The sequence below is a fragment of the Misgurnus anguillicaudatus genome, chromosome 25 (assembly GCF_027580225.2).
Source record: "Misgurnus anguillicaudatus chromosome 25, ASM2758022v2, whole genome shotgun sequence".
In the NCBI taxonomy this organism is placed as follows: Eukaryota; Metazoa; Chordata; class Actinopteri; order Cypriniformes; family Cobitidae; genus Misgurnus; species Misgurnus anguillicaudatus.
In genome coordinates, this window is record NC_073361.2 from 29135579 (window position 1) to 29153452 (window position 17874).

The 17874-nt window shown below is 34.4% G+C and overlaps 1 protein-coding gene across 1 annotated transcript in view; it reads left to right on the plus strand.

The window, feature by feature from the left end:
- The window catches only part of st18 (ST18 C2H2C-type zinc finger transcription factor), a 92488-nt gene extending 76288 nt beyond the window's left edge, over positions 1-16200 (plus strand). Inside the window, exons 13-22 of the mRNA XM_055182371.2 lie at positions 2295-2407; positions 2711-2773; positions 4920-4988; positions 5199-5261; positions 5619-5699; positions 10640-10861; positions 11042-11130; positions 11288-11391; positions 11499-11642; positions 14128-16200. Coding sequence (XP_055038346.2) covers positions 2295-2407; positions 2711-2773; positions 4920-4988; positions 5199-5261; positions 5619-5699; positions 10640-10861; positions 11042-11130; positions 11288-11391; positions 11499-11642; positions 14128-14268 — 1089 coding nt within the window. The 3' untranslated portion in view covers positions 14269-16200. The remainder of the gene's footprint in view (positions 1-2294; positions 2408-2710; positions 2774-4919; positions 4989-5198; positions 5262-5618; positions 5700-10639; positions 10862-11041; positions 11131-11287; positions 11392-11498; positions 11643-14127) is intronic.
- The last annotated feature ends 1674 nt before the right edge of the window (positions 16201-17874 follow it).

Consider the following 17874-nt stretch of genomic DNA (forward strand, 5'->3'; position numbering starts at 1 on the left):
TCAGATTGTAAAATTTTAGAGCTAAGTCAAATACTTATTAGCACAAATAAAGGTGCTTAAAAGTTTCTTCACAGTGATGTCTTATGGTGTGTACACATCAGATGTGAAGCATGGCGTTTGTTCCTCGCTCTAGATTACTCGCAGGATTTAACTTCGTGTCATGCCAATTTTTCGCTCAAGTTGTATATTTTCAATTTGCGCGAAGATGCGTTTGAGGCAAATAGGATGTGTTTTCGTGCCAGTTGGACTGCCCGAGTTTGCGTCTTTTCGCATCTTTGCATTGACTTCGTATGTAATCTACTCACGCAAACCGTTAAATTTGTGTTTAGTATATATGCCTTTACTTAACTTAAAAAATTTGGAAACATGTTGCGTTAAAAAAATAAGTAAGCAATTTTCCATACTGTTACATATACTTGTTATTTTGACGTATGTTGTTGCATATGTGACCAGAGGATACGTAACAGTTTTTTTGGGGGGTTTTCTCAATTTTTTTAAGTAAAGTCAACTAATAATTTTTTGAATATAACTTTCTATAATCTAAAAAAAACCTTTTCACTACAAAAACGTTAGGGGTGAACCGATAAATGCCGATATACACTAATAATGCGTGGCTGATAACTATTCTGAATGGCACAGACAATATTATTCACAGCTATTTCATGTACTACGGCTTTTGATCAGTAAGTCCTTATCTTTCTGAAATCACTGTTAGTTTGAGTCATTTATAGAGGGTATGCATTGACGTCACATTTCCACGTGACCACATCAGAGCACGCTCTGTCGAGTGGCAAACGTTCAACAAAATGTCTGGTTTTCATAGCGGGTGCTGCAAAAATGCCAGTAAAATTGACTATTATCAGCTTAAATTGAATTTAGTTGGACTTGATAGCAGAGGTGGACAATACTTAGTTACATTAGTTACATTTTCCAAGCATCTGTGCTTTATTAGGGTGTTTGTATTGGGAAAAAAATTACTTCACTACATTCTAAACTAAGCATAGAATCATACTGTGTATTATTTAATATTGCATATTAAAAATTATTTTATACCTAATTACATTAAAATTGTGTACTTTTACTTGAGTAAAGTACGTTAATGTACTTAAATATTACATTTAAAACAAAAACTTGTATTTATGAAATGTAATGGAGTAAAAATTATGATAATATGCTTTGGAATGTATGTTTTCCAAAAAAAAAAAACACGGATAAAATACAAATACTTGAAAAAAAAGTAGAAAGTAAAACCCTAGCAACTTGTCAACCCACCTGTGGTCTGTGGACGTTGGCATGAACTATCTATTTACTTCTCCTTTCGGTGTTTTTTGGCAGTCTGTAAAACGATAGCTCCGAATTCTTTTTAAATCTGTTAGGACAGTCTAACTTACAACAGCTGTTTCCCATTTAGACGCGTTTTTCGTTGATTTCACACTGTACACAAATGCTGCTGCTCGGTCTTTTGCCACTCAGTGGGCGTAACCCCATTCACTTTCGCCGTCACGTGCATACCCTCTAACATCATAGATAATCAAACATAATAATTATACATATATTCCTTATTATCATGAAAATACCTGAGAAAGTTTGAAGAACAGCAATATAAATATATCCTTAAGCCATTTCCTGGAGCCGCGTGTGTATGGTTCTTCATCTACAGTGCATATTGAGTTTTTGCACGAGAGCGCCCTCTGGCTTTTGGATGTAGCGGCATTTCACTGTATTTCTGAGAAGCATAACAAGCACGCCTAAAAACTTTTTTGTGTGTAAAACAGAAAGGTTCTTTGGATGTTAAAGGTTCTTTATGGAACCATTCAGAAAAAAAAATGTTTTTCCATGGCATCGTGAAGCACCAGAGTGTGAATGAAAGAGCAATATTGACCTGAGGAAACTACATATTCACCACAAAGCCCGATACAAGCGTCTTTCTATTAACTCATCAAAATGATCTCATTCGGTCAGACACAACCTTAGGCAGAATGTGACAAAAACTGGAAAATAAATTGTGCATGAATGTTTCTGGGAAGCTAAAAATTGTTGATCCTCTCTTCAATCTAAAACAGAGTTGTCTGTTTGTCTGATACTCCCCAGACATCAAAGATACTTACAAAATAAGGTTTTACATCCATCTCGACTATTATAAATACTATGCAGGATTACGCAGAAGTTTAAATGGATATATTGGTTTACTAAGTATACTTAAGCATCAATAGAGGTCTCAGAAAGCTTGTGTGCTTACAGATCTTCATCATATGTTTTCCTATGATAACTACACAGTGCCTCTTTTCTTTTAGATGGATCAGTTGGAGAACTCGACACATGAGGATAAAGTTTACAACGGAGATGTGAATATGGCAAATGCAAAAAACAAGATGCTCATAAGAGACAGCAAAAAAGAGTTAATGAGGTATTAACATTATTTTGTATATCGTCTCAGTCACAATCCTGTAGCTTGTGCTATTGTTTTTACCTTTTATATTAATGCATAAGTCAGATGCTGACTTACAGTGCATTACAAGCTATACATTTGATCAGTATGTGTGTTACTGGGATCAAACCTATGACCTTTTGCACTGCTAATGCTCCAGGAACACTATTAAAGTTATGTCATTGACTTATGTCATGTGCATCTATGTTTCATGATCTGAACATTTGGGTTTTGAAATCTCATTCGCGCTGAATACAATATAAAGCATCTTCTTCTCTGCAGTTGTCCGACACCAGGTTGTGACGGTAGTGGTCATGTGACTGGAAATTACGCTTCACACAGAAGGTGAGGGACTTTATCCTGTTAACCCTAAGATATAGATGAAAGATGTAGCTTTTGCAAGCAGAAACCAGAGACAGCTGTTCATTTATTTTGGCATTGTCCTCATGAATCTCTTTTCTGGCTAAATGTACTTAATTTTATTGTTGACAATGTTGAAGAAAGTTTTACTTTACAGTGGAAAGATGTTCTTTAAGGCAGTGGTTCTCAAACTGGGGTCCGGGGCCCCCAGGGGGGCCCCAGTTTTAAGAAATTTTATAAAATACATTCATTTATCATAAATTCTGTGTAATTAAACCTAAAAAAATAAGGCTACTAACCAACAACACTACTTTGTATAAATTAATATGTTTTGTTTAATTAAAATGTAAAATTTTAGAACAGTTTTGTCATAAATTTTCTTTTGGGGGGGGCCGCGAAGGAATGCACCGTACACAAGGGGGGCCGCACGTGGAAAAAGTCTGAGAACCACTGCTTTACGGTATTACTGATAAACAGACCCACACTTATTTTAGTAATTTTTTTATTTTTATGGCAAAATTTCACATTCACAAGTGTAAAATGTCAGGAAAAAACATGTTTTATTGCTTTTAAAAATGAAGTAACAAGTGTTATATTGATTCGATATTGCTCTCAAAAAACTGCAAAGCTATCCATATTTTACAAGTACAGTATGTACTCTGTTCAAAGTCTTTTTATAAAATTGTTTGTATTTGATACCTCCCCCTAGCACTTGAAATGTTACTTGAACAGATTCATTGTGTTGCATTTACACTTATTGTTTTGCTTATATTTTCTTTAATAAAAAAAAATCTGTTAGAAAAATCCTGTTAACCCTTCAAAATAAATGTTCCTACACTGCAAAAATTACTTTCTTTCTTAGTGATTTTGTCCTTTTTTTTAAGTACAAATATTTAAACATTCTTAAATCAAGATAAATATAATCTAAAAAAAAGAAAAGTCTAATTTTTTGGACAAAAAAATTAAGTGAATGTGTTCATAAAAATTTTTAAAAAATCTGCAAATGTTTTTTATTTCTTAAACCCTTTTTAACAAAAAATTAAGCTAATATTTTCTTACCCCATTGGCTGATTTTTTTTTGCAATTTCGCTTAAATTTAATATTTCTTGTCTAAAAAGTAGACTTATTTTCTCAGATTATTTTGCTCAGCAAGAAAATATATCTTGATTTAAGATTTTTTTTATACTTGTACTGAAAACAAGACAAAAATACTAAGTAAGAAAGTCAGTGTAAGGTTCTTTATCAGGCCGTATGGTTCCATAAATTCTGTGTTAAATTAAAATTAAAATCATAAGTTAAACCTTTAGAAAAATAAGGCTACTAACCAACAGCAATTTGTTAATTTAATATGTTTTCTTAAATTAAATTTTAAAGTTTAAGAATGTTTTATGTTATACATTTTCTTTGGGGGGCCGCAAAGGGATGCACCGCACCGTACACAAGGGTGGCCGCACGCCGAAAAAGTTTGAGAACCACTGCCATACACAACCCTTAACATCAAAAGAATCTGATGCATAAAAGGTTTTTGTAGTAAACGCTCAGAAAAAAGGTGCAAAAGCTTTCATGGGGTGAAACCCTTTTATAAAGTACACATTTGTACCTACAGGCTGTGTATTAGTACATTAAAGGTATTGGTACAGATCGTACCTAAATGATACATATTTGGACCTTTATAAAGGGCACCCAGTGACAGCTTTTGTACCTTTTCTGGTACAAGGTTGTCCAGACTATATTAAAGTAATAATGAAACAATTTTTCTATAGCATCGCTATATATTTTACCCAAAAGTCATAATTTACTTATCCTCATGTTGTTTCAAACCTGTATTCATTTCTTTGTTCTGCTAAACACAAAGAAAGATATTTGGAGGAATGCTTATAACCAATCAGTTTGGAGCACCATTGACTTCCATAGTATTTTTTATTCCTACTACGGAAGTCAGTGGTGCTCCTGCTTCTTACTTGATTACAAATATCTTCCTTGGTGTTCAGCAGAATAAAAAAACATGAGGGTGAGTACAGTAAATAAGGACACCATTTTAATTTTTGGGCCCTTTAAGGACCATTTTGGCACATTTATTGTTATGAATAATGTAATGAATACAGTTTGTGTCTTATTTTTGTTTTTGTAGCGTATCCGGTTGCCCATTGGCTGATAAGACCCTGAAGTCACTAATGGCTGCAAGTTCTCAAGAGCTAAAGTAAGAATTATCAAACATTTGTGACCCCGCTATGAAATCCAGACTAAATGTCATAATTGAATGATGAGATTACGAGCATCTTTCTCATGACCTTACTCAATCAATATTTAAGATATCAAGGTTATAATTTTAGGATGATTTTATGTAGAAAACAGTAAATCACAAAAAATGACTTTAGCTGGGTATTTTTCTCAATTTCTGTTTTAACAGGTGCCCAACTCCTGGATGTGACGGTTCAGGTCATGTAACAGGAAACTATGCATCTCATAGGAGGTGAGCTTCATAAAACAGGAAGTCTCTTTAGTATGATCCTGAACTGCAAAGCACCCTAGTCCAGTTAAGATACATGCATCACCTGTAATACTTGTAATGTCTAATTCTGTAGAGCAATGACTCATGGTAGATATGAGACTATAATAGATTTAACGGCCCTCACGGGAGTTAAAATATTCGGTTTTAAACAGAATGCTTCGTGGCATTTCACGGCTGTTGAGGTGTAATGACCTCTGTTCAATAAAAACACGACAGGCGTCAAAGCCGCAGTAAACGCAGCGGCCGTATCTTTCCCACGCACCCGTCTGCAGGCTTGAACTTCTGAAAGGTTCCTCACATATGTCATGTTCCTTCCAGTCTGTCGGGCTGCCCTCGTGCCAGGAAAGGAAGCTGGAAGCTGACTCCAAGCAAAGAGGACAAAGAAGAATCGGAGAGGAAGTAAGAGCACAGAAATGTATCAAGATCCCATCTGAAGCATTGTCTTTTAACTCTTTCCCTGCCATAAAATAAAACGCTTTCTTGCCAATGAGTTTTTACGGAAATTTATATTTCCGCTATTATCCACTAGGTGGCGATCTTACCCAACTTATAAAACACTGAAGCATCCACTGATCCAAAAACAGTAAAAACTCTGTGTATGTTTTGATCATCGCTCTGAATCTGATCTTTTAAATCATAAAAAATGCTGCCGCTGGCTGGTAACGTTTTTTAACACTGGCAGGGGACAGAGTTAAACTTGTGTGAACTCCAGAAATTTCAATTTTACTGGTTTAAAAACGGTTAAGCAAAGAGTTAAAAGCCATTATGATAAATCGTTTTCATGGGGGTGCACATGTAAAACAGACTGGGAATGTTGTTTTGAGGAATACTGTATGGTTGAAAGCAAAATGCAAACTTTATTTAAATCCATTATTTGTTTGAGAAGAATCTCTGTGCATTTGAATATGCAGAACATCGGTTTCAAGAAACTCTGTTTAAAAAACATAACACAATGCTGTACCTTTTTGGGTACCTTAAAGGGATAGTTCACCCAAAAATAAAAATTCTGTCATCATTTTCTGACTCTCATGTCGTTACAAACCTGTATGAATTTCTTTGTTCTGTTGAACTCAAAGGTAGATGTGTTGAGGAATGTTTGCAACCAAAGCCCCATTCACTTCCATAGTATTCTTTTTCCTACTATGGAAGTGAATGGGGCTCATGATTTGTTCAATTAATTCAATTAAATTCTATTTTATTTATATATATAGCTTTTCACAATTGTTTAATTGTTCCAAAGCAACTTTACATTAATAAAACGAGAGAAAACACAGAAAAATCAGAGGACAACAAAAGTAGCAAAGTACAGTCATTCAGATTAAACCGCACTAGTGAACGGAGTATTAATGTGGTGTATAGAAGAAAGTTTTAAGTTAAGTTAATATCAGCAGAATCCCAAGGGTTTGAAAATAAACTTCCTGAGAGAGAGACAGACTTAGCTGATCCTATAGAAAATAAATTATATATTGAATGTTATATTTTAAAATGTTGGGAATTTAAAAAAAATTATTAAATGTTAAAGGAAGCGGGTGGTTGTTGCTGGGCAGATTTAGGTGATCCAGTAGCAAAAAATACTATATATTGAAAATATTTATTAAGTATAACATTTAAATAACATTTAATGAGAATTTAAACATTTCGAAATTAAAGGGAGGCGGTCGAGGGAGAGGGAAAGAGAAACAAAATCCTATTAGTGTATAGTGGCTCTCAGTATACAGTATAATTGACAAATGTGTGCTCAGTTCCGTACAAGCTAACTATTGCGGGATTAGTATAATTAGTAAACAAATTATTTGTATGCTTTGTTAAAGAGATATGACTTTAGTTTTGACTTAAATTGATCGATTGTGTCTGATTTTTGAACATTGTTTGGTAAATCATTTCAGAGCTTAGGGGATAAGTAGGAAGTGGATCTACAACCTTTAGACACTTTTGATATTTTAGGGATAATTAAGTGACCAAAATGATGCAACCCAAGTTACGTGATGGATTGTATTTTGATAGTAATTCTCGAAGATACGGCAGCGCTATAGATCAGGAGTGACCAAACTTTTTCCTACCAAGGGCCAAAAATCAAACCTGACTTAGGAGCCATGGGCCAAAAGTAAATGTTGCTGTGTTATTTTAAAATAAAAGTTGCCCTGATTCTCCTAATTTATAATTTTTTAATATTTAAAAAATTAATAAGCATACATTACTCTGTTATCATAACTAATGCAGTTTATATAAAAAAATGCCAATAATTTTTACATTTCCTTTTTGTCTGTGTGTCACTGCCTCGACTTCTCTATTATTATCCTAAAGTACCCGAGTTGGCTGAGTTTTGTGGCGCATGCTGTACACCTTTAAGTATGCATGTACATTTAAAAAAAATTATTCACTTTAATTCCTTGCATTTAATTAAAATTTTTGTAATGTACAAATAAAATGTAAAAAATTAAATTTTAGAAAATGTTTAATTAGAAATATGAACATCTAGGCTAATGACGTTTATCCTTTTTTCTTATCTCAAGTCGGGCCAAATTAAAGGTCATTGCGGGTCAACTTTGGCCCACGGGTCCTAGTTTAGGCACATCTGCGCTAGATCATTTAAGCCTTTATAGGTGTTAAACAATATTTTAAATGTATGCAATACTAATCCCAAAATCGGCTTATGTGAATATTAAGGTTTGGACAAACATTCCTCAAAATATTTTCCTTGGTGTTCATCAGAACAAAAAATTTTAACAACATGAGAGTGAGTAAATGATTACAGAATTTTCATTTTTGGATGAACTATCCCTTTAAGGACCTATTGTGCACCTTTAAATGTTTTGTACCTCTAATGCTGGAATCAAACCAAACGTGGTAGAGGTGCCAAAAAAGTGCTATTCGCACGTAGTTGGACGCTTGAACATTTTGAGTTTACTCGCTTCATTCACACGTAAAATTCTAGTCATTTGAGACATTTATGCGGATATTCGTGTCATGGGAGGGGCTTCTGCGACTCCGCTCGCTCCCTTTAATCACGTCACTACTAGAGCAAGCCTGATTGGTTAACGCGGCATGATTTTCCGCCAAAGTTAAAATTTTTGAACTCGTACGTTTCCTGCAGCAATGCTCAATTCACGTCATTTCCACGTCAATTCGCGTCATTCTATGAGCCCCTAAATGCCTCATTCGCGCTGCGAGTCCACCAGACGCTGGTAAACGCATCTTTACATTGACTTAACATTGAAATCACTTGCACTTGACCCCTCTGCCATGGCTGGTGTGAATGCAGCATAACATTTAACTGGTAGAAAATGTGTCCTTAAAGGTACACAATTGGTCCTTAAGGTATAATACTGTACCCCAAAAAGTACAACATTTCGGTGTGTTGAAAAATGAACCTTTGATGGTACCACCCCAGTGACAAAAAAGTACAGTTTTGTACCTCTGTATAATTCAGACTTCAATGTTTCCTCATTTAATTACAATAGAACATCAGTTTGCTCTTTTTTGCTTAAACGTAATACTATAGAGAAAAAAAAATATTTAATCCAGCCTTAATTCCAAAGTCAAACCCTGAGTGCCAAACCTTTCCTATTTTTACACCCATACTACATATTTAATTACTAATGCAAATACAAAAGCTTAGGAATTAGACAACAGTAACAGCACATTAAAGGAAAACGTAAAGACGTGTGTATGAAGAGAAATGAAAGCATATAGGCTGTTGCTCCATGCCGTGGTTTGGGCAGGCGCTTATCGATGTTGAAGTTGTAATGTCCTTTTGTTTTCATCACTAGATTAGAGCCCAAACTGCCGTAACAACCTTTCCCATACAGGCCTGCAGACAAGCTATTTGTACTTTCCCAAATAACCCCTCACCTCTTCCAATAAGGGCTATCGGGAAAGGGGTCGGCAACCTCCAAATCATGTGCTTTCCCCCCCCTGTGGAGGACTCGCAACAATTATGTGCAATTTATGTCATTCCATTACTGACCTGAGGGGAAGGTGAGCGGCAGAATAAATTGGCCGGCTTCTCACCGCTCTCGTCTTCAACTTACGCTTTCCGTTAACCTCAACGCCCGTAATTATTTATAGGAGCGTGTTTCCGACTTTCCCCGTGTGCTGATAAAATTATTTGAGTTTTTTCCCTGTTTGAATACATTTTAATCAGCATTGCGCAGGATTAATCTCCTTAATGGTGTTCGAAAAGACTTCCAACTCAGCAAATCGGGGGTGGAGGGATATTTACGAAACCGGCAAATCCTCAGCGGTGCTTTGGGGTTCAAATTTTTAGCTATTAATTTATCAACTGAACGTATATGGGCTCATTTGTTTACAAAGATTGGGGATGGATGGTCTACGCTTGGTTGTTTAGCCACATAAACTAGTTCAATCCCAAATGAGGGATTAATTCGCAGTGCTACTCTGTCGAGTCGAGTGCAAACAAAAGGGGGGCTTTATTTTAAGCAGGCCGGGGGTCAGGTCGCATCTGTGTGTGTTTTGGCACGGTGACCCAGAAATCTATACTAAACAACTGTTGTGGTGCAGATGACAACGCACATGGCCATCATCAACATCCAAAGTTTTATATGAATTCCCACAGGTCCTTGAAAGTTTGTGAATCTGGGGGAAAAAATTCAAGGCCCTGCAAGTTTTTGAAAATATACATATATAGATAGATACAGGTCATTGAAAGTGCTTGAATCTATTTTATGCAAGAAGTTTTCTGGAAAAAAAAGCATATAATTCCCTGTGCAGTGTAGGGTAATATCATAAAAATGCTAGATTTTTTAAGCACACGTGCTAAACTGTTCGCTTTAAATGCTTATATCTTCTGTATGCGAATGTTGATTCATCTCAAAATGCTTTTTTGCATAGTTGTGTTTAACACATCGTCTCGGGTTACGTATGTAACTGTTGTTCCTTGAGAAGGGAACGAGACGCTGCGTCTCCCTTGCCATACTTCCTGCGTCCCTGTAATGCCGTCTTTGGCAATATTTCAGATGGCAATATACTTCCTAGCTCCCATGTCACCCTGTCTTTGTCGTTAAGCCTCACCATTGGTTAAATTTGATATACACATTCAGACGCACTTACCACTGGAGACGTCCCCAAAGTTTCACCGCAGTGACGCAGCGCGAGTTCCCTTGAAAGGGAACTGTAACAATGTATCTTAAAAGGTAACACGATGTAACCTTGCTCTCACTTGAAATGTGTCCCCCCATTTAGTCCTTGAATTTGAGGTTATTGGACCTGGAAAGTCCTTGAAAGGTCCTTGAATTTGAAGTTAACTAAGGTGTGGGAACCCTGTTATATGAATGTATCACATGGTTCAGGGTGGTAATTTGGCATTTCTCATGTGACAGGTGCCCGGTGGTGGGTTGTGATGGGCAGGGTCACGTTTCTGGGAAATACACGTCGCATCGGAGCACCGGAAGTTGCCCCATCGCCGCCAAGCGTCAGAAGGAGAGCACCATGAACGGATCGGCCTTCTCGTGGAAATTGTGTAAACAGGAACTTCCTCACTGTCCATTGCCTGGATGCAACGGCTTGGGTCACGCCAACAATGTGTTTGTTACACACAGGAGGTGAGGAATAGATAGATAACAACACTAAACAGATCTTTAAAGGACAACAAAATGTATTTAATTTTGTTAGTATATGTTTAAACTTAAACTTGTTTGAGAAACTACTGCTTACCCTGCCCTACATTCAATATCAACCCTGCCCAATGTTCTGATGTATGTTTGTGCGTTGTGTGCTAACAGTTTATCCGGGTGTCCGCTGAACGCCCAGAGCATCAAGAAAAAACTCTCGGATGAGGAGATGATGACCATCAAACTGAAAACCAGCAGTGGTGAGTAGCATTCATGCATCTCCATAAACTGAACTCAAATAATTAAACTTGCATTTCTCTTCCAAAGATAGCATTTACTACACTGACAAATGTGCATGAATGCTTAAAGCAACTTGTAGTATTGGCTCATGTTCATGGTTTGCATATTTTATATCAGGTATTGACAACAACGACGACATGCAACACTTGGATCACGAGATTAAGGAATTAAATGAATCCAATCTAAAGATAGAAGCAGATATGATGCATCTTCAGACTCAGGTAAACAAATACATGCACCTGTCAGCCGCTGAGCATTGCAGGCATTGTGTTGTTTCAGAGCTAAATACTCAAAACGCTTTTCCTCATTTTTCCCCATATTACAACAGATCTCATCCATGGAGTGCAACTTGAAAACTATAGAGGAAGAGAATAAAATAATCGAGCAGCACAATGACAGTCTGTTGAAGGAGTTAGCACGACTCAGTCAAGCTCTTATCAACAGTCTCACTGACATCCAGCTGCCGCAGATGGTGAGATGGGAAAAAGTATTTACTCTCATACCTACTGTATGTTTTCATGCAGATATAAAGCATAACCTAGAATGAAGAACTTCTTTGTATTAACACTTATTTTATGCACCACAATGTATCTGATCGCAACATGTGGTGCTTTAAATAATTTACCACACTGTAAAAAATGCAGCATAAAGTTAACTTTTTTTGTTGTTGTTTTGCAAGTCAATTCAACCTACTATTTTAAGTTTTGGCTTGTGAAAAGGTGACATAACTTTAAATGAAATTGTTTAACTTAGTTTCAATAGAGTCAAGTCAAGGGAATTTTATTTATGTAGCGCTTTTAACAATTTTTTAATTGTTTTAAAGCAGATTTACATCAAAGCAGCACTGTAAAAAGTAATACCTAAATCTAACTTATAAAAATTGAGGCAAATGGCTGCATATGATGTTTTAAGTTGAGTCAACTTGTAGCCTTTTTTAAGTATAATAAACACTGTAATATTACTTAATACAAACACAACAAAATTAAGTTGAGTTAACTAATAGTTCTAGTATTCCTCAGTTTAATTTACTTTTCTTGGTACAGGTACATTTTTTATGGCTTGTTGTTGTTTCCATAAACATTGATTTAGACTTTATCTTTCTGTGAGATGATGGCACGAATTGTTTATTCAATCAACGCGCGCACCCAGTTTAGTTTTGGGCAGCTGTAAAGCGCGACATGCTTCAGTATGCAGTCTATGCACAAGCACCAGTCTTCTGAACAATGGTAACTACAAAACTCAAAGATGAAACAAAACTCTTCTAAATCTCAAAGATAAATGAACATTAAACACTAAAAAGTCTTTCTTTTTAGTTAAAAACACATAAAATAGCGTTTAAATTTAAATTTCAAAATGCAGTCCCATGCAAAGCATGCTGGGAACTACGAGTCTACTGCCTAGTTAGCTATGTTTACTAAAATCATTTATGTCGTTTCAAAAGAAAATTATTAAGTTATTTTCCTTCTCACAAATTTAAGTGGATTATACATGATAAAATGAAGCTGAATTTACTCAATAAAGTGTTCATTTAGAATTACTCAAATTATTCCTCGTTTTATGTTATTTTAACTCAAATTTTGATTAAAAAAACAAGAATAACATTTTTTTAATACAGTTTACTTGTTTTAGCTTTGTTAAATCTACTAAGGCACAGAAACACTTTTACATGGTAACTTCGCTGTAAAAAATAAATAAAAAATAAATAAAATAAAATTTGTCATTGGTCAATTGTTTCAAAGCAGCTTTACATTCAGTGCATTCAATGCACAACTTCGCTGTAGAAAAAAAATATGTCTAGGTAATCTAGAAATGTTGTATTTGTTAACATTAGTTAATGCATTAATTAACATGAAATAACAATTCAACCTACTATTTTAAGTTTTGGCTTGTGAAAAAGGTGACATAACTTTTTTGCATATTTTAAGTCAAGTGAATTTTATTTATATAGCGCTTTTCACAATTGTTAAATTCTTTCAAAGCAGCTTTACATGAAAAGCAGCTTTACATACAGTGCATGGTAACTTCACTGTAAAAATTAAAAAAATTAATTCAAAATTTTAAGGCAACTAAGTAACTTAACTTTTTAAGTTGAACCAACAAATCTTTTTTTACAGTGCTGCGTCTAGAAATGTGTTGTATTTGTTGACATTAGTTAATGCATTAATTAACATGAAATAACAATTCAACCTACTTTTTTAGGTTTTGACATTGTTAAATTGTTTCAAAGCAGCTTTAAATTTAAAGCAGCTTTACATACAGTGCATGGTAACTTCACTGTAAAAAAAAAACTCAAAATTTTAAGGCAACTAAGTAACTTAATTTTTAAAGTTGAACCAACAAATCTTTTTTTACAGTGCTGCGTCTAGAAATGTGTTGTATTTGTTGACATTAGTAAATGCATTAGTTAACATGAAGTAACAATGAGCAATGTAGTTTTTCATAATTTATTAATCTTTGTTAATGTTAGTTAATGCCAATACAATTCTTGATGTTAGTTCATTGTGCATTTAACTAATGTTAACAGTTACAACTTTTGTGAAGTAATAAATATGTATTAGTACGCTGAAATTAACATGAACAAATAAATGTATATTTATATATTTACACATTAATAAATTTTGTAAAAGTATTGTTCGTTGTTAGTTCATGTTAGCTATGCATTAACTAATGTTAACAAATACAACTTATTATTTTATATTCTGAATGATATAGGTTACATGAAAATTTTAAAAGGTCAGATCAGGTCAAATTAAAATAGGTTAGTCATAATTTATAGAGTAAAACTAGGGTAACTTAGTACTGGTCACCACATGCAGTCTTCAAGGCAATAAAATAACAAAAAGACGGTAATTTAGTAACTATTACTCTCATAAGTTTTCATAAGAAGTCAGCATAACTAAATATCTTCATCGTGCTGTGGAGATTATAAATCTAATGTATGTTTTCATCTTTCTCAGGGTCCCATCAACGAACAGAATTTCGAAGCTTACGTGAACACATTGACAGATATGTACAATAGTTCCCAGCACGAGTATTCCCCAGAATGCAAAGCCCTGTTGGACAGCATAAGACAGGCCATAAAGGGTATTCATGTATAAGGCCAAACAATCTCTCTCACATCGGTTTGATCTTCTGCAGAGGGCTGGTACTGTGATCTGTGCAAGATATGTCTTGTTAAAAAAATAATAATAACTCCATTCCATAACAGATTCATTGCACTGAAAAATACCAGCCAGATTTTTAATGCTATGTTGATACGTTTCTTTATTTGTGATATTTTACCTCCCTTTGCACTTGTTTATTTCCTATGGTTTGCTTGACTTTAATTCCGTATATGTTCTTTTGTGTATTATTATTATTATTATTATTATATTATTGCTACATATTATCTTTATTCATGGGTACTATTTATTACACAGTAATCTTATTTATTTATTTATTTATTCATAACCGTTCGCTGCAATTCCAAAATGCAAGGCCGACTTCACGTACTGTACTGTGGGTTTTATTTTCGAGTTGATCTGCATTTGTTGTACAATAACTGGGAGTTTTTAATCGTTCAGAATGTATCACCTACTACATGTGTGATGCCTTTTATATTAATAATTGATGTCAGATGTAAGAAAAGCCCACTTGCGCCACCTGTTGGTGTGTTATTGGTCTATTAGTGCAGTTTGCACTCTCGAGTAATTTTTTGTTTTTGAACTGATTGTATACCAGTAAATGAAATCTTTTTACCCATAAATTTTTATTTCATGCAAAAAAGTAAAATATATTATCTAAATTCTTCATTGACTGTACAGGACCCTTGGCCATAGCAAAATCCAACTTTGAAGAATAGATCATGTTAATTTATTTGCATTTCTCTTCATATGAACTGCCTTTGACGTGCACATCTGTGTGCATTTATGTGCCTAAATGTAAATGAGTACATGGAGTATGATATGTTTAGTTGTAGATCAGTATTATGTGAACGGTGATTCTTTTTATTCTGCAGTATATTTTATTTTCTTAATGAAAAGCCTCTAAACTCTAAAATGGGGCTCAAGTGTTTTACGATCGGACACAAAAATGTTTTTATTCTTTTCTGTGGGACTGAACTAACAACATTTGACTGGCTCTTAAATGTTCAACTTTAGTTATTTCTGCAAGCACTTCAGTCATAATTTATTCCAGATTTTATGGTTAGACTGTCTGTACCTATTTCTGAATAGTTTAATTTGATAACTTCAGTAACTATGACATTTTGATAAAAGTATACATTTTTACAAATGTATAACAGCAACATGCAATATATTAAATTACAATCCATAATGAGTCTGTATCAGTGGATTTGCATGCATGGTCAGGTCTTTACAGCAGACCTGAATGTTGTTGCTGGAGGCGTTTAATTTATTTGACCACCAACAGCCTCATAGTCACAGCACTTTTAAAACTTTCTCTAAAAACGGACCCCTTTGCACTTTTATATGTTATGTATTGTTTATTTTAAGCAACACAGGTTACAGATTTGCTTTATTAATGATATTTATTATTTTACCTGACCAGGTTTTTAGTTTAATCAAGTTTTACATTGTCCATTGATGATCTTTAGTGTACTTTACAGTCATTCAGATAGAAAAAAACACACATTATCTGACCAAATGAACATAGTGCATTGTATTCAGCATAAATTGAATCAAATTGTTTTTGTTAAAATCCTGCATTTATTTAATACTGTTAAATTATTTGTAAATCCTTAATTTATAAACCACAGATTGTTTGCTCAGGAAGTTTTGTGAGTGATATTTATTTTTCCTTTTTGTATTTGATGTTTTGTAATGTGCTATGAATTTTTTGTGTACAAGAAAAAATAGTATAAAACAAGGTACTGTAAATGATTTAGTTTGTTTTTGTTTTTAAGAAATGCTTTTTGTTTTTCAGTTGAAGTAGTTTGTATATCAGGATTTCCTTACACTTTTAAAATTTCATAAGCAGTACTGGACTGTGTTGTACAGTTTGTGTATGGTAGAAATAAACTATTGAAATGATTTGCATAGCATGATTTAACTTATAAGACTGAAACAACTTTAATGAGTCATGTGCGACGTTTCGTTTCACATAGAAAACTACTTCACTAATACTCACTAAAACTTTTCACATGTGTTTGTAAATACTACCATTTACCTGCAAATTTTTGCAAAATGCCTAAAAATTCATTTTGAAAATCAAATGATCTGATAATATTTTATTAGATGTATGAGGTTACTTTCTCCTAGGTTCACGCAGGTGTCCTGTAGCAGAAAGACTGCAGGTGTACATCACATTACTTATAGACACAATGCATTAAACTGTGACAACCAGAAAGTGTCCAAATACTAACTTATTGTTAAATGCTGTCCTTGAAAATCATTTTGCTGAGTTTGCAATAAATAATAATAAATAACTGATATTTAGTTATCTGATGCAATTACATTTATACATATTTAACTGTGTCCTAAGGCTATTTGGGAATGCAGTTTATCTTCCTAGCAAAAAAACACAATTTTCATGGTCACCAGCAGATGGGGCATGAATGCAACTTTAAGGCACACAACATGACAGGCCCTGCTTCCTGGATGAAAACCACACAACAATAAAAGTGCACACTGGTTTCAAAGCAACAGAGAAGGTAACACAGATAAACACAGATGTAGTTTAAGTGGGCGACAGTGATGTTACCCTTTAAAACAGTCTTATAATACTGGGAGTAATTTATCCATGTCTTAGAAAAATAAATTGTATCTAATTATTCGAAACGTTTCTTGTTGGTAAAACAAAACTAACATTTATTATAAAGTTTAATGACACACTTGCACAGCAACTGGATAATTGACATGTCATGCAATTATTGCATATTATTGCCAAGTCTCTTAAGAGATTGGAGGGTTTTTTTGCATTGTTTTGTAAAAATAAAATTTTCAAACAAAAGTATAAAATTACTTTACCAGTCTTAGGTCACTTTTATATTATTTTTCTGTAGATATTTAGTATCTTTTCACATAAAGCATGTTTGAGTCCCTAAGAAAAGTTTTTGTGGATCCCAATTAAGCCCTCCGCTCTTATAAACATCACAGCAGGATCTATCGCATGCTTTTGCTTATGGTGGTGGAGTATGATCATGAATATTCATTTAACTTCATTAGAGGGCTTGAGTTCAGGTATGGGGTAGAAAACTTGTATAATGTAAGCTGAAGCCAAGATGCCTCCTGGCCTGCATACAATGCTGACAGCTTTCTTACGGCTATAGCCCACTGTGCATGGGATATTATAGAGGAGCCCTTAGGCGGGTTGTAATACTGTCTCTGCTCATTTAGAAATACTGCATAAGAGCTGAACTTTATTTAATACTGTGTTAAACTTTTCATACTCTTTATATCTAGATACAGATGGTTATAGGACACTGATATGAATATGTAATCATATGATTTAGATTTTATGGTAGGCAACATCTGCCACAATGCTTGTTACACATTTCCAGTTGCATGGTTATTTTTGGGTCCAGACCTGATTTAGCAGGTGTATTACATCAGGGTCCCATAGCGGCATTGCTCCCAATAGTTGAAAATGTTGGACGTCTACTAATTTTAAAGTTATTTCATAATGGAAATTTCTCAGTAGAGCTGGACTGGATCTTATAAAGGTGAGAGGTGACAACAGGGCAGGGTGTCCTATTGGAAAACTAG